The sequence below is a fragment of the Centruroides vittatus genome, unplaced genomic scaffold, assembly GCF_030686945.1.
Source record: "Centruroides vittatus isolate TY-2023 unplaced genomic scaffold, ASM3068694v2 contig_364, whole genome shotgun sequence".
Lineage (NCBI taxonomy): Eukaryota > Metazoa > Arthropoda > Arachnida > Scorpiones > Buthidae > Centruroides > Centruroides vittatus.
Genome location: NW_027122188.1, coordinates 5,465,778 through 5,487,795, shown reverse-complemented (window position 1 = coordinate 5,487,795; position 22,018 = coordinate 5,465,778). Strand labels below are relative to the sequence as shown.

At 27.2% G+C, this 22,018-nt stretch overlaps 1 protein-coding gene across 1 annotated transcript in view; it reads left to right on the top strand.

Annotated features, from left to right (window-relative positions):
• LOC136975151 (carbonic anhydrase-related protein 10-like) overlaps positions 1–20,267 on the top strand; it is a 100,913-nt gene extending 80,646 nt beyond the window's left edge. Inside the window, exons 7-11 of the mRNA XM_067270179.1 lie at positions 9,533–9,687; positions 13,538–13,669; positions 14,358–14,400; positions 17,102–17,415; positions 20,002–20,267. Coding sequence (XP_067126280.1) covers positions 9,533–9,687; positions 13,538–13,669; positions 14,358–14,400; positions 17,102–17,127 — 356 coding nt within the window. The 3' untranslated portion in view covers positions 17,128–17,415; positions 20,002–20,267. The remainder of the gene's footprint in view (positions 1–9,532; positions 9,688–13,537; positions 13,670–14,357; positions 14,401–17,101; positions 17,416–20,001) is intronic.
• The last annotated feature ends 1,751 nt before the right edge of the window (positions 20,268–22,018 follow it).

The window sequence follows — 22,018 nt, the reverse complement described above, 5'->3', positions numbered from 1 at the left end:
AAATTAAATATTTATTTATTGACTTTGATAATTATGTGATAAAATGGAGTAAATATTTTTAAACTTCTGAAATAAAATAAAAATTGTTTTCAATTCATTTTAATGAATATTTAATTTGATCATTTAATTAAAAAAAACAGTTAAGCGCTTAACTAATTTAGTTATGCAAACAGAAATTTGTGTAAAATATAAACATACGAAGGCAATCATTTCATGGTTTATCTTATAAAATATTTGTATAAAAACATAAAATAGATTTCTTTAGTGTAAATGGGTCGTAATACAGCTGAAAGGCAGCATTAATTATCGTCATCAAACGGTATTGGCCACCTCCTCCCAACGTCTTGGTTCGGTTGGAGTTCTCACACCCATTTTGCACTGTTCATTATTGCACCGTGTAATGACTTGTCTGCCATCATGTGCAATTAGGTGGCGAACAATCGCCGTCTGATTAATTCACACCTCGATCTCACATATAAAACGATCACGAAGCACGTAAATGTGAATTTATTTGCATAACCTCTAAGCTTCAATAATCATTATTATTTTTATTCCGTATCTCTAAATGCGATTGATGCGTGCAAACATCCGTAACACCGTGTTTTTTCTTGTCTTCATCAAATTAAATTCGATTATCCAATATCCTTAAAATGTAATCAAGTTGAAGTATTAGAAGCATCAGAGTTAATTCTCCTTTAAGTCTTAGTGAGTTCCAATGGATAGTTTTATTTGCCAAGAAACATCATCGTACGTCTTCGATGGTACAACTAGAAAAACAAAAAATAAATAAATAAAGACATGAAAAACTGCTTGTCTTTCAAATGACTTCGTAGTTTGTTCGATGTTATGACCCTTCTTACACCAAACACAGATAGGCCCATTAAGCTATTTGGCGATTCTTATAGATCCGTCTTTGACAGTTCCAACAAATTACGAGCAGGATCAAGTGGGAAGTGATATAGCGATGATTTGACAATCCCTTAGATCCAATGAATGTCCAAAGTGTTAGACAAACAAAATGTCTTCAGACAAAACGTCATTACACTTAAACGGAGACAGTCATATTGAATGGTTGTCATTTATTCAATAGTTCTTTAGCTTGTTCGGTATTTGTAACGTCAAAACATTTCTGGAAAACATATCTGTATTTTTTCCTATCTTCTTTTGAGGATGAAAGGAACTCTCTAGGAGATATGCATTGTCCTTCGATTTACAATAATGTAATCATAAGGTAATAGAAAATAAATCCACCGTAAAAAAGTGGAATTATACTTTTTGTTTTGTTTCCTGATCTCTTTTATTTCTATTTATTTTAAATATATATAACTTTCGACGTTTCTAATATAATATTGTTTAACTTTTTATCAGATTTATGTGAATTTTATAAATAATTCTACGATAAAGTCTCTAACTTTTAAAGAAATATTAAACTTAAAGTAAATTGATAAAATTTAGAAACTTCCATAAGACTGGAATAATGTATATAAAGGAGTTTAGAAAATATTATTATAAAATAAACAGCTGTGACTCGATAAAATTACATCAAAATTTATGAAGTAGCGTGCTTTTGTAACTTTATATCAAGCTTTATTTATTTTAGGTTGAAAGAATAATTTTGATAAAGCAAAGTGAAAATATCTTGATAGGAAAATGACTATATTAGGTTTACATTTGTTTGTAACCGATGATGAACTAGCCCTTGTTCTGCGGTCTTACCTTATTTGAATATACATTAAATTTCACGCTAGAAAAATAAATTAACAGACAAAATACAAGCGCTGTCTATTTATTATATTTAAAGTTTTATTTTAACTCAGACCGTCCCATACAAAACGACATCTGGCTTACGGCAAGCGCAATGTATTACTTGAAAGTTTGATTGAGCCACCGTAGAACGGCCCGTACAAAATGATATTCTCCCATCACAATGTGCATTTTGTAACTTCTACTTTGCAAATAACTGATCACAACTCGAACCGCAGGCCTCCATGATTTTTAATTTTTACTCTTTCAGCGCTTTGGACACTAAGAGAGCCTTTTTTCAAGTTCTTCATAGGTTCAACCGGTCAGTCCCGTTACGAGGGTGATCGAGTGACAAGAGACGAGTTCATATATCCAGGACAGACCACTCCGAAAAAAAAAACGCCTACCAGTGGATAAAACCACTGAACGTTGGTTGGCGCCTCACCAACGATCTGGCCGTATGGAGTTTTCCGGGTTTGCTTCACATGTGTAACATCTAAATAGGGCCACTTCCCATAGAAAGCCCTTCCAAGAGGCATTTTCCCTTACGATTTCCCTATCCTATTAATTTAATTCAATCCTCAAAAAATTTCTGGGGTTTTTTCGACCGCCTGGATACGATCCTGAGCCGTTTATCGCTCAGACATCCGACCGACGATATACACATACACACGGGTCTATATTTGCCGTAGGCTATATTCCCGTCCCGAAATTTGTTAGCAGTCTGGTGCTGTATGCAGCGAATGGCATGTTTACCCAACCATATACTCTGTTTTACTAATAAAATGTGTAAACTGTAGACCTGGTTGTTACTTTAAGCTTGTAGTCTTGCAGTAACAAACAGGTCCACAATTTACTACAGTTTACACGTTACAATCCGAAAGAACAAGCCTTAGATTTTTATATAAACTCTTAGAATAACTTTGAAATATGCTCTTCTCCGATAAAATTATACATATGTACCGTACATTTAATTAAAAATTGAACAGACTAGTAAAATAATTTTGTATAATTCATTAAATTTTATGGTTTCCTTTCATAATTATGGCATATGCTTTTAATGATGTTATATAAACTAAATATGTGTATTTAAATAGAAGTACACAGCTATAAGTACGCATATTTTTAACAAAATTGTTAGTTACACTTATTATTTTTATTCTATTTTTACTGAAAATAATAAGTATACAGTCAAAACGACCTTATCTCAGCAATGGCCACCTTAAAACAGCGGTCATTTTTTAGTATTTTTTTCTGTTTTTTGGACAAAAATAACCTCCGAACAATGGTCACAATGGTTCCTCTCAATGGCTGTTGTCAGAGGCTTGACCCTACTGTATATAATAAATGGCATTAGCATATCCTTTCAGAGTACTAATTTGATTTTGCATCTTTGGTTTCAGTAATTATTAAACTATAAATATTTTAATATTATATTAAATGATATATAAATTTATTTAAAATAATTTCTCAGTTAAAATTTTAATCATTTCCTTTACTTCATTTCCTATTTATTCATCATTCGATAAATTTTAAATAATTTTTTTTTTTAATTTAAATTCTTTGATCTTATGTAAACGTATGTTATTATTTTTAGTGCAGTGCTACAGACTTTTTAATAATTTAATGCATAATATTATAAAAATGAAAATGACTTTTTCGTTAATCCTTAATAAGAAAAGAAACTTTTTTAGAATAAATCTTTGTAATTCGCTTTAAATTTTCTTCTCTCCATTTGGAAAATAATAATAATAAAAATAATTATTCTGTAATGCATTTCACTACATAAATCGCTTTTTTGCATATAATTTTCTTTAAAAATTAAAATTAATATTAATTAAATTTATTTAAAAAAAATTAATTAATGAAATAGAATTTATTAAAGTAATAATAAAATAATTTTTTAAAATTTTTTATTGGATTAAAAAATGAAATTAAATTAAAAATTATATTAATTTTTTTTTCCTAAACTTCGCTTAAAATTGATACGAATTTTAAAATATAACCATCGTTTAATCTTTGAATAAAGTGGCATTTAAATTATAAATTAAAATTAATAAATCAATAATAAATTTAATATAAAAGTTGCTTCAAAAATTGAATTTAATTATTATTAAATTACATTGCCGTAAAGTTTTAAACGTATTTATAAACGTATAAGATTACATACAAACACATATATTCATTAATTTACATAATTAATTTCAATTTGATAAATTATTCGTTGAGATATTCGTAGAGATATAATTATTCTCAGTTACACGGATAATTATATTCTTTAGAAAAATCAATAGCTGTAATACTCATTAAAATCTCTTAAATTATACTCATTTAATTTCGTAGAATGGATGAAAGTAAAAATTGTAAAATTTCCTCTAAAAATGATTCCTATCCTCTTAAATATAATGTATTATTTTTATTTGATAAATGGCATAACTTTCAACATAATAGCAAAGCCGTTAAATCTTGTTCTAGAACAAAAGAACTTGTAGAGAAATGCATGCTTATCATTTTTGAAGTTTATGTTGATCTCGAAGGAATTATTTTATCCCACTTCTTAATAAGATGACATATCAAATGATGTATGGAACTCACTTTACTGTTAGCCAACTATATTTTACAGAAACAAGACTACTGCGATCATAATTAGATGTTTTGAGAGTGGAATGGAACTTCGTCGTTATAATTTAAAGACGTTGTCTACTTCTCTTATCTTCTACAAACGAAAATTGTTAGGTAGTGAAACTTTCTTTTTAAGCATGGAACCAAATTATAAACATGCAATTTTCATTCTAATAGCGGCTTCTATTCCCTGTATAATCGAATAATACGTTTTATTAAGGTTCTTCATACTGGAAGCTGGTTATCTTCAATGAAAAAAAAAAGAAACTTATAAATTATATGACTTAATTTAAACCTTTTAAATACTTTATTGTATAAAAATCAAATTATTCCGCTTTAAGCAATCGTTAATATATGTTTCTTAAACAAATTTATATATATACATTAAAATTTTAATTCTGGACTAATATTAATGCAGTAACTCAACCAGAGGCACTATAATTCAATTTTTATGACAGGAAAATGCGCCAGCGGCTCAAATTCATTAAACAACTTGTTGATGTGACGATAACAATGCAATGTGTCGGCAAAAGATGTTATCACTACGAGGATAGTTCATTATTATTCGCGCAAATATAAAGATAACATACAAGTCCGGCGACTATCTACGTATCAAGCGGTATCATTTTTGAAAAAGGACACAACTCTAGCAGCTCTGTGTGTATCTGGTAATAGCTGTACACTGCTATCTATCTTACTTGCCATGTATGATATCCGCCACGTCTACTACTAGTGTAAAATGTCTGCTTGATAAATGCTACGGCAAAAGACAGAACGTATAAATTGATGAACCACCTAAGAATTCTATATGGATATTTTATAACCCCATCTTCTCGTAATGTTCCACTCTTAAATACATATTTGTATCAATAAACAACTCAGAATAACTCGAAAAAATATATATTTTTTTAAATAAAATGTTCACTTCCTAATTTTTATTTACACATTTTAGTAAAAATTACTTCTGGATTACACTCGATTTTAATTAATTGCGACGTTTCAACAGGTTTTGCTTGAATGTACAGTACGTTTTCTATTTTTCACTTATGTATTAAATACGTTATAGAAAAAAAAAACAGTAGAAATAATGCAAGAACAAAGCAATAAAGTATCTCGATTCCAAAGAGAAAAAGTTTTGCCACAAAAATTATATCAGTCGATTTCTTTGCATCAGAGAAAGATGGAATACAAATATCTACTGTGCAGAAGCAGAAGCTATTGACTACTTTCCTCTTTGGGACGTTATTGATCGTAGCAGAGTAACTGTAGATGCAATTGATCAGCTCTTGGCTCTAGAAAATACAACTTTCTTCCTGTAAAAGGATCGATCTAACAAAAGCCGTTATTTATACGACCTTATGACGTCATTGACGCCTGCTGTAATAACATTGCTTTTTTCCACCTCAAAAAAACAATGTGTGGTTAGAACAGCTGCCTGTTGACACAACCTCATCAATCCAGTAATGAAGTGAGTATGTTTTGTTGTCATCAAAATACTAAACTTTTTCGATATATTACCATTCTAACCTGTTAAGCGTTAATAAAAATCCATATTTCTATAGTTCTGATGAAAATATTTCTTTCCTTCTAGCAATTCTATATGTATATATATATATATATATAGAAGTTATCCATATACTGATATAAGTATAGGCTAATTTTGTCTAAAATTAGGCAAAAGTAATCATAACTTCAAACTTCTCAGTGAAGAATTAAAATGTAATCTATCTACTTTAATTATATAAACAAAAGACAAATAGCATTTTCTATTTTGGAAAGGTAAAGCATTGAATAATTTAAGAATATTCATATTTAAATAGGCAGATATAACAACAGATGGAAGATTAAGGTAAGATTAAGAAGTTTGACGACAGAAAATATATATAAAATTTGTGTTTAAAATCAATAAATAATTAATTTAAACTTAATGTGGATTAAGGAGTTGTTGTTGAAGTCTAGCTTAATTAAACATTTGCAAAGAAATTTGTTATTATAAACTATACATATACATTAACTAATACTTTTGAAACGATTCGTGTATATTCATTTCTAATATAATATGTAAATTGAATATTTTATGTTTTTAATTTTAAGGGGAAAAAGATATATTTTTTACTCGAAGTAATCTTTTTAGAATTTAATCTCTAAGAAATCAAACCCAATTATCAGAAATTGTTGATGATAGATTTCTACGTAAAAACTCTCATCTTAAAATTTGTATAATTAATTTTATGCTGTATTTTTATCCGTAAAATGCTTTTATTTAGCAAAATAGTTTTTAATTTATTTTAATTTACAAAAAATCATACAGTTTTATATAAAAAAATGTTATTGTAAATTCTAATAACTTAATTTCGTATAGAAATAATCAGCAGATTTCATAAATTCATCAACATAATCTCAGGTGTAAAGCCCATTAAATCTATAAAACCCAAATTCATATGATTTTATATTTTAAATAAGTCTTATATTATTAATCTACAAGAAATTGAAGACGACTATTCGATATGTAAGCTGATAAAAATTTTATGAAAGTTTAATTTGTAAACATTATTAATTAAGTTTTATATTTATTTAAAAGAAGATATTTTAAGCGATTTATTTCAAATGTCATATTTTAATTAGCACTAAACTCACCTGAATTTTGTAACAATGCCCTGTTTAGAAATGATATCCATTGAATTCCAAATGCAAACTGACATCAATAAATTCTGGTAATTAATTTTAATGTTTCTTTGGAGATGATTTGTTTTAATACATTATAAATTCCCAACAAACTCATTTATAAGTAAAAATTCATTAAAAGGTAGATTTATTTAACCTTGCTGTATGTCCTTCCTTTTCATAAATCTTAAAGTTTAGAGAAAACTTTAACCAGTATTTCTAATTGATTTATTCGGAAACCTGTAAAGAGATCTTCTTTACCTGTCTAACGTTTCCTAATTAGAGACCGGATTCGGTAATAGGAAGTCATATAATTAACGAGCATTTCCGAACAGATCGTCACGGATGGCAGCCATCTTGGATGACATATCTTCCGTCCATAATTAGTCCATGTATACTCATCCAGATGGACATCATTGATTGTAACGGTTAGTACGTTACTATCGAGGAACCAGTAATTCTCCAGATGATTTGAAATTTCTCAGATTAGCACGGTTCGCTAACTTCGATGTTAATCTATAAACCGAAATCTGTGGAGAATATCTTCTAATTTCTTAAAATGTAAATTCATATTATATAAATGAATCGAAGAGAATCAATTATTATAAAATCTATTATTAGTAATAATTTTATATACTTTTGAATTCGGTAAAAGAATATTTTACGCTTATTTAAAATTTATTCCAGCTATACAATTCCTGTTTGGAAGTTCTTGAAAGCCATTCTTGTGTCTAACACAAAAAAATAGTTGTAGTAGAAAGAATTGATAAGTTCCTTTTACATAGAATCTTTTTTTACTTTTGTGTTTTGTGCTAGCGCAGATGTTCGTAGAAAAACTTTTACCCAAATACACAGTCTACAACCTTCTTGCGACCGCTGTATAAATAGAAATTTGTATACAGAAAATCGTCGATATAAAGAAAATGACTTGGTAAATCCAATACGGGTGCTACTTTCAATCATTCGAAACTCGACGATCCTTCTTTGAAAATCAATCGAAATTACTAAACAATATGAAATTGTAATTCGCCTACAATATTTTAAGATTTGGTCCATTCGAAGTTCAATTTAGAATCTTATAGAACCGTATTTAGTTAATCACCAATTAAACTTCATGAAAATTTCTAATACTTGACTCGAGTACTCCTTAGAAGTTTGAATTAGATTCTTGATAATTACAATTAGCTTTCGGCTAACTAATCATATAAAGGTTTATGATCTACAATTATACTCTTCATAAAAGATTACTGTGCTACATTAGTAGAATCCAATAAATAAATTTCATTTTCTTCATTTATTGCACGGAACAGTAGTTTCGATGGCATTTAATTTAACTCGATATGAAATTTATGATTTCAAATGTAATATTTTCTTCGGTCTTAAACGATTAATCATGAATTGTAATTGTAAAAAAAGGTTGAATATTTGTTACAAGTATTAAAATTTTGTTAATAAACTAAAGAAAAGGTCTTTAAATTAAAAGATTTCTCTTTCTGTAATTCCGACTGGAAATTCTTTAGATATCGCGTTGTAAGAAAAGGAAAAAAGGAAACACTTTGACAAGACTATTTCCTTTGAGAGTTTACTTTTCATTGATTCCTTACGGTATTATTGACGTGTATCTGAGTTCTGAACGCAACTTCATTAACTAAAACAATAAAGTAAAATTAAAATAAACAATTAGAAAACTTTACTAATTGCTCGATATTCTTTAATTAATATATCTCGACCATTTACATAACGTATAGTTGGATTTTCTAACAACTCTCCGGAGAGCAATTACACTAAACAATTCAAAGGGAAAATAATTAATACAATCGGTTCTAACTCCAGTAAATTATTTTACTTTAGCAAACTAATATAATTCGAAAATATTCTATCCTTTAAAAAATATTTTTTAATAATAATAATTTAATAGTTGAAGTGTTAAAAATTTGTTGGAATTTCATTTTATTGTTAAAAGTAATTTAATAAGTGCAATATTTTTTCTTCGCAGAAGAAAGGGGGAAAAAGAACTCTTTCATAATAACATCAAAATCCATTTTCCAACGTTAACAAGCATTCTGTTTGAAGTGTTTACTTTATTCTGCTTTCTTAACGTTTTGTCGATCATTATCCATTTCGACTTCCTTATGAGTCACAAATGCCCTCGTTCTCCTAGAGCAATAGTTACTGCGACATCAATAGATGCTATCCTGTCGAACGAGTACTAAAGAGATTGTAACTCTAATGGACAGTGTTGTTTCCATTACTAGAATCTTGAACAGTATAGACTTTCTCCCAGTTAGTATAACTAAAGCATTGTTAGTTGAGCCAGAAAGTAAAATCTTTTTGTCTCCACTGCATTTCGTCTCCTAACGACCAGTAAACTTTTCTTTTAAGCTGTCTTCACTTAACTTCCTATAAATTTACTCATTTTCCTCCCCTCCCCTTTCTTCTTCTCTTTTGTACAGAATTCCAGAAAATATCTAGGATTATACATAATACTTTTCCCGATTTTTAGGTCAGGAGGTACCAATGAAACATTTGTCCGTCCACGGATTGCTTCCAGACACGGAATTCTTCATGACATATGATGGTTCTCTAACAATGCCTGGATGCTATGAAACAGTTACATGGTTAGTAATGAACAAGCCCATTTATATCACCAGACAGCAGGTTAGTGTATTTTTCTTTTTCTTATATATTTTTATACCAAATGTTTCTATTGTAAAATATAAAATCTTTACGACTTCGAACGTTTAATACTAAATAGTTTCATGAAATGATGTCTACAGCTATTCAAATTTGGGGAATAGCCATTAAACCAAGGAGTCAACAAACGTTATATCTTTCGTTTCTTGTGTTTCGCCCGATTATGCAAATTATTTTACGGCTAATCGAAGCAAATTTTCCGATTTTAGACAAATTTTTGCATTTGTTATAAAAGCGAATTCGTGAAATCGGGCAAATGCGAAAACATTTATGAATAAAAATTCTGTTTAGATTCTAAAATCAGAATAATTAGGCATATATTAACTGTATATGACGTCAAATCTTAATATATTAAATATTCTTTTAGTTTATAAAAGCGACCGTCGTCAGTAGCTATCGTTAAATTATACATTTTAAGAAGTTATGTGTTAAAATTTGAATATTATATTCATTTACAGCAGCAAACGTGTTAATCAACTCGAGTTTAAGTAAAATAGTAAAATTAATTTTAATTTCAAACCTTAATTCTTTCTACGAAACTTTAAAAGTATTTTATACGGTTTTTTCTTGATAAAATTGCATTATTTATTTTCTATTTTCTTATTTTAAGTGATTTTTCAACATATCGATAGAAACTTGGCATTTTTAAAACTATTAAACCATGAATAAAATATATTTTGGCATAGACTTTCTTTTTTATTAGACCACATTCTTTAAGTACGTGCCATCTCATATACCACACTAGTGTACCTTTGGGGGTAAATCTCTCATTCTCAATAAGATATGATAGCCATATCACAGTCAGAAAATGGCGCAGTAATTTTTAACCAGGTCAAAGAAGCCGGAATACTGGACCGTTATATTTTCTATGCTTCATGGATCAGTGATATATATATAAAGTAGTATAATAAAAATATCTTATTAACATGAAAGATGGTGCGCGAAATTGGTTTTACAGCCAACAGCTCATCTGGTGGTGTGCAAATGTTCATTTAACGTTACGGACCATTGATTAAGAAGTTTGCACTTGAGGCAACTCAATTTTATGTAGAAATCATCCCTTCTTTTAGTAAATAAATAAATAACTGTTTAAAAAAAAACGATACTTAAAAATCATTTATAGTTATAAAGAAGTAATTAAAATTTGAAATAGATTCTGTAGAAATTCATTAAGGAAGAATGATTTCTGTTAGGGAAGATAGAGAAAATTAATAGCTTTCACATGGCAAATACTGTTATTTGTTGGTTTGTACAATAATGATTCTATAACTGAGTTATTAATGTGATCGGATGTCACCAGCTTCTGTTAAATAAATCCAAATTCAAAGCAATTTGTCTCTTAGGAGTTATTGTTGTCACTCTGCAGGAGACCAATCGATGTACGCAGCAGGATTTCGGCAGAAGATGTGTCATTTTAGATTAAAACTAACATCGAGCGTAACTCGTGACCATAAAGCTCCTTCTATTTTAATCATTCATTTTTATTCTTTATTCATTAAATTTTGATAACTTTGTATTTTTTTAAACTTAAAAAGTTACTTTCTATAAGTAAATTAATATATTTACTCTCACCAATTTTTTTTTATATCCATTTGTATTTGTTGATTAAATTTGGATAGCTTTTATTCAATATTTATTCAATTTTGTTTTATAAGTATAAATTTTACTTTTAAACCACAAAATCAAGGGTATATTCAGCGTGGTTTCAGCCATTGACGTCAATTGACCGGAAGTTCCAACAGTTTTTATTTTATTCATTAAATCAATAATAATTATATATAATTTAATATTAAATTTGATATATATACATATAGATATATCGAAAAATAAATAAAAAAAAGCAATAATTTTCGTCATAGGTCCTAAATTTTGTCGCTACTCCACTGCATAAAAGCACTAAGATTTATATGCTTAGTAAATATTTGTTAGGAGGAGTAACTTTTAATTTACTTTTTAAAATGAATAAATTTAAAAGTTATTTTTAAATAACAGGATTCTATTTACAACTTTTATTAAAATATATTTCATATAATTATGTTTTAAATTAATGTTTAAATTATTTTATTTAATGCTACTATAAAATTCAGCCGACTGAAATTAACTTTCATATAAAATATTTAAATTCAAGCAGATTTTATAAGAGAGGGAGAGAGAGATGTAATTTTAACACAAATTCTTGCATTTTTTTTATCTAGAAAACTTTATTCTTTATAGTAAATTCTTTTAAAAAATAAAATAAAAAAGAATAGTCCTGTCAATTATACTAAAATAAAAACTAAAATTTTATCATTAATGTCACACATAATCCAGTAATAATTTGACATTAAAAAAAAACCTTACAAATATGTCAACTTAAAAATGTTCTTAATAAATATATAATTATATTATTTAAATAAATACATTTAACTCCATCATTTACATCTAAAATTTCGAATTAACGAAGTAATTAAACTTAAGGTAATAAATATTTCAATCTTTTCTATAAAGATATTATCGATAAATTTATTTTAGTATCAGTATTCGTGTCCTCACCGATTACAGCTATAGCAATAATAAGTTTATTGATTATAGTATAATAATAAACGAAATAAATGCATTAGATGACCGAACATTAAAGCAACTACCTAACAACTCTTCACCATTCTAATTACTGACATCAAAGCTAAATTGCAGGTGATTTCTATAATTATTATTAATTATCTAAGTCGATTGCATAGTTGACGAATATTGAGATGAAACAGAATCTATCCTCTCATCTAATATGCAAAAGTCGAACATTTATAAGAACTTGTACGCTGATTATTGTTTGAACTTTGAGTAATAAATTGCAATTTATATCAACTAGAATCGGATTTCTTACCATTTTCATTAATATTATATTGCATTAATGCCAAACTATTCGGTTAATATTTTAAATTTATTATACGTAACTTCATATGTATAGATTCAGAACTCATCAGAGCTTTGTACAGAAATTTAATGAGAAATAAAAGTAGAGTAAAGAGAAATCTTTAATCATTTTTTCATGCAAAGTAGTGAAGGAAATTTTTATTTTAATCTAGTTTAATAGAGATTAAAACTAGTAAAATGTAAAAAGTATAGTTTTAATATATTCGAAACTGATCATTATAGTTAAAATTGACTTACAAATTGAAACCCTTCTATTCAATTGTATAAAATATGGAAAGATTATTTGATGAGAAATCAATAGTCTATTTTCGAATAAATTGGAAAGTCATCAATATGATGATTATCCATTAATGATAAAATTATGCGGCATCATAGCATTGATTCAAATTACGATAGTATTATTTTTCGGTCGGTTCTGATAGAAATTCCAAAAAAGAATATCTCTGCAACTCTGAACACAAATTTCATAAGGCCTAAAAAATTATAGACCTATATTCTCATATAATGAGAAAGTAAGTCATATCCCATAGGATACGAAGCAGCTTTATAATAATTTCTAAATGATCCTCTCTACACTTTTTTTCCTAAAATAATAAAAGGATTCCGATGCATCAGCTATAAATATTTTATTTTTAAATCGATTAAGTATCTTCTTTATCATATAAACTTATATTGTATGAAATGAAGAAATATATTAGATCATTATGTAAACTGTGTTTTCATATATAAACCGAGCTTTAAGAAAAAAAAATAAAGGTATTATAACCGAGAAAAAGAATGGGATAAATTATATTTTAAATGAGTTTCTGTAAAATTTCATTTGATTGTTTTTAACACAATGCAATTCATTATAAGTTACCGATCGATAATTTAATGTAAAGTTTATTAATTTTCTTTGATATAGTTACACATACTTCGGAAATTAATGCAAGGTGATGAGAAAAATCCCAAAGCTCCATTAGGGAACAACTATCGACCTAGTTTACCACTAAACCAACGCGTTATCAGGACGAACATAGACTTTCGAAGGAGCGAGGTATGTGATGCCATTTCTACAAAATATATCTCCTTTGATTCATTTTAAAATATTCTTCCCGTATTGAACTACAAAAAACTATTTTCAGTGATAAATTTCCAACGCTATACAATTTGAACGGCAATATTTTTGTTAAATGCCTAACTTTCAATCTTGGTGCAATAATAAAATTACCAAGGAAACTGCTATTAATCGACTTTCCAATATGAAAATGATGAAAACAGACAAAGTCTCTAATCGAAATTTACCTAAAAATAACACAGAGACCAACTTAGACAATCATTAAAGAATTTTCTTTTAAATCTTCTTATCAATTTTAACTTTCCACCTAAGATGCTATTTCGATCCAGTGCCTGCTCTGCCTACCAAATCGACTTTCGATTCTCAGTATTTTTCTTGTATTATTTATTACTCTTACTCAACTGCAGAAGTCCTTTATCTCTTAGTTTCAGATCATCGCAGATTCCCGGCCGAATGTAGGTCACACATTTTGCTCTCTTGTGGATATTACTCAGGAACTACTTCATCTATCTATATACATATATGTGTGTGCAGTCGCCTGCAACACCCTAAAACATTAATAATTCTTCTCTAATAAATTTGTAATTAATGAAGTTAAATCGATAAATTCATTTTTTAAAAACATTTTCAATAATTTCAAACGCTTTTTTTAATTCTTTTTATACAGGGCAAAACCTGTCCTACTTTGTATAAAGATATGCAATATCAAGGTAATTATTTGTTAATATTTATATATAAATATATAAAATTGTTAATTAATTTAAATTATACAAGAAATTAGATGCGAAGATTAAATTAAATACATTTTTCTCCCCCTTTTTTGAGCAAATAATAATGTTTTGTGCGAGTTATTTGTCATTTATTTACATAAAGCCATCGCATTAAATGATGGTAATTTTAATTAAAAAGAGAGAATTATTCTTGAAACGTCTAGAATATCTTACTGTAATGTTTGAAGAACAATTAACGATAATTATTCGTAAATTATACTTGTAAATAATTCTAAAAATAACTAAATGTTACATAAAGAATGAATCAAAACTTTATCGTTGGAGATTGCCACGAACTTGCAAATCATAAATCAAAATAATTGAATGTTGAATTTAGTAACATTTCTATTTACAATTCTTCATGCATTGTTTTGAAATTAAAACGACCTCCAGGGCGTTCCTTTCAACGAATTTGCTTTTTGAAATATTAAATGAAAGGAAATTTAATTATAAAGCATCTTAGTTCATTTTGGCTTTTACCTGGAATTTTAATGAAATGTTACAAACATGACTACTTGAGTATTAAAGAGTATTTTAATAAGGTTTGCACGAAATTTTCTTTCCAAATCTTTATTTACTGTAACTGTTGATAGCTTAAATTCGTTCATTAATACTCGTTTAGTCTTTAATGAAATACTTTTATTTAATTCTTGTCGTTAAGTTTAAAGAAATAAATAGTAAAATAGGGTGCTTTAAAGTTAATTTATTTCCACTTTTCAGTGGAAATTAAATATTTAAATTGCTCCGTCTGCCTTCTTGTTATCTAAAATCCACAAGATTGGCAGATTTCTTGCGGATTTCTGCAACCAATTAAAGCAATTAAATCTTGATTCTGTACGTTTTCTAAGCGTATATTTAGAAGACTTTTCAATAGAATTGAACCAGAATTGAATTATCGACTTTAAAATATATAAATTTATTTCTTATGTGAAAATCTTGACGCGAGAAATCTGTCATTCCTTTGATTGTGCTATTTAGCGCACAAAAGATCGAATATAACTCGAACAAATGGAAATTTTGACATTTTCGCTCAAAATTATGATATATAGATTCATACTAGAGCAATCTTTTAACGTTATATTTTAAAAAAAATCGTATTATTTCTAAAAATTTCGTCTTATATTATCGGAATTTTATTTATTTAATATTATATTTTAAATTTGTTATGCTCGGAATTGGTTTAGTTATTCATCCAATAATTCAAATAATATGATGAATGAATGACAAATATTATTAGTGTAATTATCATTGTGTATTGAGCATAATGTTAAATATATAGGAGGTGGTATGACATACGATCTTTCTCTTACAAGCCAAATATAGCTACACATCGATGATCGATGACTAGCGTGACTTCTGGACGATGTCACGCGTTGATCATCTCATTGTTTCATGTTTACTACGTAAAATGACAAAATAAAATACGTTTAATTTTGACATTTCTACATATTTTTATTATAATTATTGATAAAAGTTTTTATAGAAATAAGAGAAAAGATTGGATTGATGGAATAATGCAACTCAACACTTAGGCGATCTTCCAACAAACCTAAATATGAGCCAGCTGCCAGTAGAAAGACCTTATGAGAGATTTTCTATAGGAAACTGACTCATATTTAGGTGTTAGACAGGCGAAAACTAGGGAAACACCACGCATTGGTGGGATGCGAACCCACGACTAAGTACAGTATTTTATCCACTCGGTCAGGGGTGGATTCAAAAAAATAAGTAAAAGATAGACCAGTGCTTTCAGAAATGCATCTCTTAGACTAAACTATAACTTCATTGAACTACTTTTAACTCTTACTTAATGATGAATATACCACATGTAAAAAAAAATGAAGATTTTTAGTTATATTAAATCGATTCTTTATAAATAATATCCACTGTTTCATTCTTTTCTTTTGTACTTAATATCCTAAAGCAATGTAAAATCGATTTTTCTCATCTAAACTGAGTTACAGTTGAAATATAAAAACATCTGAGAAAGTCTTATAATTTCGACTTTTTTAATTTAAAAATACAACGTGTCTAATATAAAAATTTAAAGATTATTATGTGATATACATCTTCCTTTTTCTATTAAAATCTATTACATAATTTTTGCGCATTTAAAACTGCATTAAGTTTTGTAAATACGTTTACGAAACGTATAGAGAAAAAGGAAATTTAATTTTATCAAAAATATATTAATTATATCGATGTTTAGTTTTTTGATATAGAAAAAAAAGAAAAAGTTTTGCTTCCGAACAAAATATATATATATATTTTTTTATTCTATAGAATTTAAATTATGCAAATATTTGTGTTTTTATATACATAAAAAAGCAAACAAGCACTTAAAAGAATTTCTGCATTTTTAAGAAAAATTTCAAATATATATACTAAAAAATGTTAAATAAATAAATATGAATATGTCCTGGAATTTCGTGTTTGAGATAATTTTAAATTCGACATTTTTTTTCCTTTTTTATCTTTAATTATTTTAGGTATTTTTACGACAAAAGATTAAACATTGTTCACGGCTTAACTTTTCTCGTTCAATATTCATTATAAAAGTTAACAAGAGAATATATAAAATTAAATTTAATGTTTGTTATTTTTAAAGTTTCTTAATTAATTTTTCTCGTCGTTATTGCAGCTAATACGTGGAACAAAGTGCCCTGATGGAACATCCTACTGTTTGGATCGTGCCAAATTACGCCAAGTGATGAAATCGGGACCCAAACAAAATGTGAAGTCAGTTGTTAAGTGGACGATTACTGTAAATCTGTTTCTTTCAGTTTGTCATATTATTACTCAACAGAAAATTTCTAGCAAGAAAATAAATGTACTAAAATTATCCCATAAGAAAATGGGAAAACAAACTTTGTATAAAGTGCTTCTCATGCTACTGATATTCTTGGATTTTTCCTTGTTACATCTTCACTGCCAGCGGAGATTGTCTTTGTAATAGTGAGTATGGGTTTTTTCTTTTTTCTATTGCCAGTCTCCAAATTTCATTTCACACTTGGATGTTATCAGAAGAACTTGCGATAACTGACAATGAGATTTTGGTCGTGGGAAGACTCCATAATCTCTTTTTTTGGATGAAAGCCAATCGTGCCTTTATGAGGTGACGAGATCCTAATGGTGACAGATCGTGGAAAACGGAGGAAATTCCGATGGTTGTCTCTATTGTCTCACAATTTATCTCTTTGATACTGTTTATTATCTTTAAGGCATTCCACGGTACGAAATCAATTCAAACCGATCTCGTGGGCGTAACTGCAAAAATTCCGTGTTGAAAGATCTCACCTGATATTTTGGTTGATTCTTCGAAAATTTCCTTTCACTGCGACTTTACAAAACTCGTTCGAAATTCTTTATAAAACGATCCAAAACTAATTACAATAACGTTTATTGTAATTAATTCTGTATGCTTAATTACAATAACGTTTATTGTAATTAGGCATACAGAATTAATTCCAAAAAAAATTCATTAATTAATGTTCTTTTCTATATTTTAAATGCATTTCTGAATTTATATAGCGGATTTTTTATTTATTTTAAAACTAGTAAATCTTTTGTGAGTGTCGGTTGTAACAGAGTATCGACGTTATTTCTATTGGAATTAAATAACTTTCAACGCGAAAATATTCTGTCGGAAAGAAAATAAAAACTTTAATTAACAGTTCCTATTGTTAGACATTTTTACAACACGCAAGATTGGAAATAAATTACGGGTATTATTATTATAATAATTTCGGAAAAAAATAATAAAATAAAATATACAAAAACATTATTATAAAAAGAAAATAATAATTTTGAAGATAAACTTTTTATTCTTTATCTCTCTATTATTCCGTTGTTCCAGTAACATTTATCGCTACGACGAATGGATTTTTAATTCTGTAAAATGTGTGTAACAATATTTAAAAAACAAAAAAAAAAGGTTTAATAATAACCGAACGAATGAAGATAAGTATAATGTTTCATTTTGTGCTTCTATTTTAATTTTTGAATCATCTCAATTGTTGGGAGTGGTGCATTTCCATTCATCCATGCTAGTACGGTATCTTGCTAACAATATTTGGTTATTCTTTCTGTAGTTTCCTCATCTTAGCGGATGTAATGAAGCTAAAAGATAAACGACATCCAAATACGAAGTGTTGGGCTAAAAGGGTGGTCGGTCACAGCACATTAGAGCAGTTAATGGGAAGAGAAATTATCTTTCACAAGTTTCCCTTCGTCATACAGACTCCGACTTTAGCAATGAAGACAATAAACCGGGAATGAAGCGTGTTTTGAGAATTAATGCTCAATTTTCTCTTGGCTCTCGTGAGTTTTCCGTACAGTTTCTAACGGGAATATATGCCAAAAGTTTTTATATTTATTCATTTTATTTAAAAAAAAAAAAAGAAAGAAACTGGTTTGGTTTACTTTCTCTTCTGATATACCAGTTCTAGTCAGTAAATTGAGTTTTTCAAACTAGTCATTTTCTGGTTCCACTATCATCTTAGATTGTGCCAATAACACTAGATTTTATCTATTCTCTACCGAAATTGTTTCTGGATATTTCAAGAGGATTAGTGATTTTATCGGAATAACAAATTTTTTCTTTCTATTGGAGTGAATTAGCTTTTAATGGAGTTTTAGATACGATCTTTAGTAATTATATTGGTTAATATATAACTTAAAATTCGATTCTAGAAAGGTGAATAAATGGAAAATAAATAGAACGATATAAAATAAAAATTGCCTGTTTTTTTTGTTTATAAGGTAATTTAATTTATAAAATATAAATATAAGATGTGTTTAAATTAGTAGATGGTTTATACATGTATAGGTAAGATTATTATCTTTTAATTTACTAACAAAATTATGTAAGTTATATTAAAATTATATGTACAAGATGGATCTATCTTTTGTTTGAAAATGAATACAAAGTTTGTTTTAAATGAAAATATTTAGAATATGGTGAGGAATTAGAAACTTTTTGTGGAAAAAGTTAATTAAAAAATAGTCTCCGGAGGTTTGATGTATAAGAAAAAAGTATCCAAAGGCAAGAAAATAACAAATAAATTTTATTGAAAAAGTTAGTTAGGTTTCATTTTGTTTACAGATGGTTCAATATTGCTTTGGTTTTCAATTATTTTGTCTAACAGTTATCGAGTATAACCTATTGAACTAGCAAAAAGTTTATCTTTCATCAAAAGTCATGTTCAGTTTTCTTTTAATTTAAACAATTTATGATTAATTATTTTTCATTTGTCATTTTATAATTGATCTGAGTTTTAATAAATTTTGAAAGTCAACGATCTTAGAAGATAAGTTTCAAGATATTTTTCTATAATCTTAACAGATTTTATAATATTCATTTTCAAAATTAAGATGGAACTTTTAGCCAATCTGTAGTAGTTTTATTTATCTTGTTTATCTAAATTTGATATTTTCGTGTCATAGGATTATATTTCGTTATAATAAATTCTAATAAAAAAAAATTTATCCACAAGTTGTGTAGGCGATTGAAAGTCTAATATAGTCATAAATTTTCAACAGCAATCATCCAAAACTGTGTTTGAGACGAAGAAAGCAATGGAACCAAGATACCAGGTAGAGGGATAAGGATTATATCTCAATGGAACTGAATTCTTTTTTGTGCAATGAACTCTGATGTGCACTTCAGAGAATTCCGAGATTACTACCTTTGACGGCATATTTCAGGTGCTCTCATATCTCTGCTTTCTCTCTTTGATTTTATACTTAACGTTATCAAGTCTGTAACACAAGTGTATATAGAAAATTAAAGATTCTCTGAAGCACGATTTCTCTTCATTCTTTTTTACAGAAATCACACAAAATATCGTTACAATTAATACTTAACAGTATAAACTATATTTTCGGCATGTTTATTAATAAAATTTTACCAATAAAAGTTTTGTAATATTTGTCTGAAAACTTATCAAAACGATCAACAGATACACAAACATTTAAACGAACCATTTATAAAAGAATTTATCAAAAGAATAATTAAATTAAACTTTCGTGCCAATTTAGAATGTAAACTTTCTTTATTGTCGGAAAGATAGTTTTAGTGATTAATAATTTATTTAGAGAGAATAATCAATATTTCACAATTTAATATTTAAGCTATTCTCTATAGCTTCGAAGCATATTTATTATTCAAAGCACTTTTGTAACTCTCTCATTAAATATTCTCTCTTCTGTTCTCCTTCTTCAAATAGATTTATGTCGAAACCAAATTCTTGAAGATAGCTGAAAACTTCAAAATAAAAGGAATATTTTTTTTATTTTCTTAATTTATTATTTTTATATTAATTGAAACTTTTCGTAACGTCGACTATCTTTTACTAACGTTTAATTTTGATAATTTAAATAACTTTTAATTTAAAAAAAAATGTATACGCGTACTAAAAATAAATTAATAAACAGTTATAAAATTAATTCAAATTAAAATATGTATTTTAATTCTTTATAAAATATAAAAATTGTACTTAAATTCTTAATTAAATTACTGTCAAACCTGTTAACAACGGCCATTGTTTGAAGGATATTTTGTATGCATTTATAAAAAAATAAGCGCTATTTAGAGGTGTTTTTTTAAGTAGAAATTTGCTTTTATTTAATTAAAAAAAGGAATAATTTGAAATTTAATTTTTTTCAATAAGCTATTCTAATACTAGACAGATGACATTCTTATTATTATTATTATTTTAAATAAATATTCCATTTAAATTTACGATTTTACGATGAGGAAGGTCTACATACCAGATCGTGAGTAATATAATCAAGAAGATGAACTATAGAAGATATGTGGAATTTTATTTATTATTTTAAATTTATTTTCTTCATTCTTCGTCTACATATCCAAATCGATTTCAAGATATTTTTATTAAATTTTTATATACTGTATATATTTACTTGTAAGAAAATGTTCTCTCTTTTGTAAGAAAAAAGAAAGAAAAATATATGTTAAAATGAAAAATGTCGAATTTGCATAATAATAGAAAATATATATATAATACATATTATACCGATTGTATATTAACTTTAAAAGAAAAAAAATTTATTTCAAGCATATGTTTTAACGAAAGAAAAATTGACTTTTGAATTATTTAAAAGATGCTATTTTAAAGTTTAAAATTATATTTAAAGCAGAAAGATAATTTGCATTCGTTGTAAAATATGTACACATCTTTATATATATTTGCATGTTATTAGCATTTAAATGATCGACTATTACGTACAAATAGCTTAAACTTTAATTGTAGAAATCAAGTTATTCGATTGGAAAATATAAAATTTACGTCAACAATCGCGTTTTCACAAAGAATAATTAAAGAAGACGATTTGAAGTTTCCTGTAATGGCAAGAGTCATGCAAATCGAGAAGAATTGTACTAGCTAACATATAGATTTTCATCATATAATAACTTGTCTACACAATTAAAAATATTATAAGAAAAAAGGTCTTCAACTAATCGATTCTTTAATTAAATAATTAATTTTTTAAATTTAATTATGAAATAAATCCAAAACAATTAACTTTAAAATTA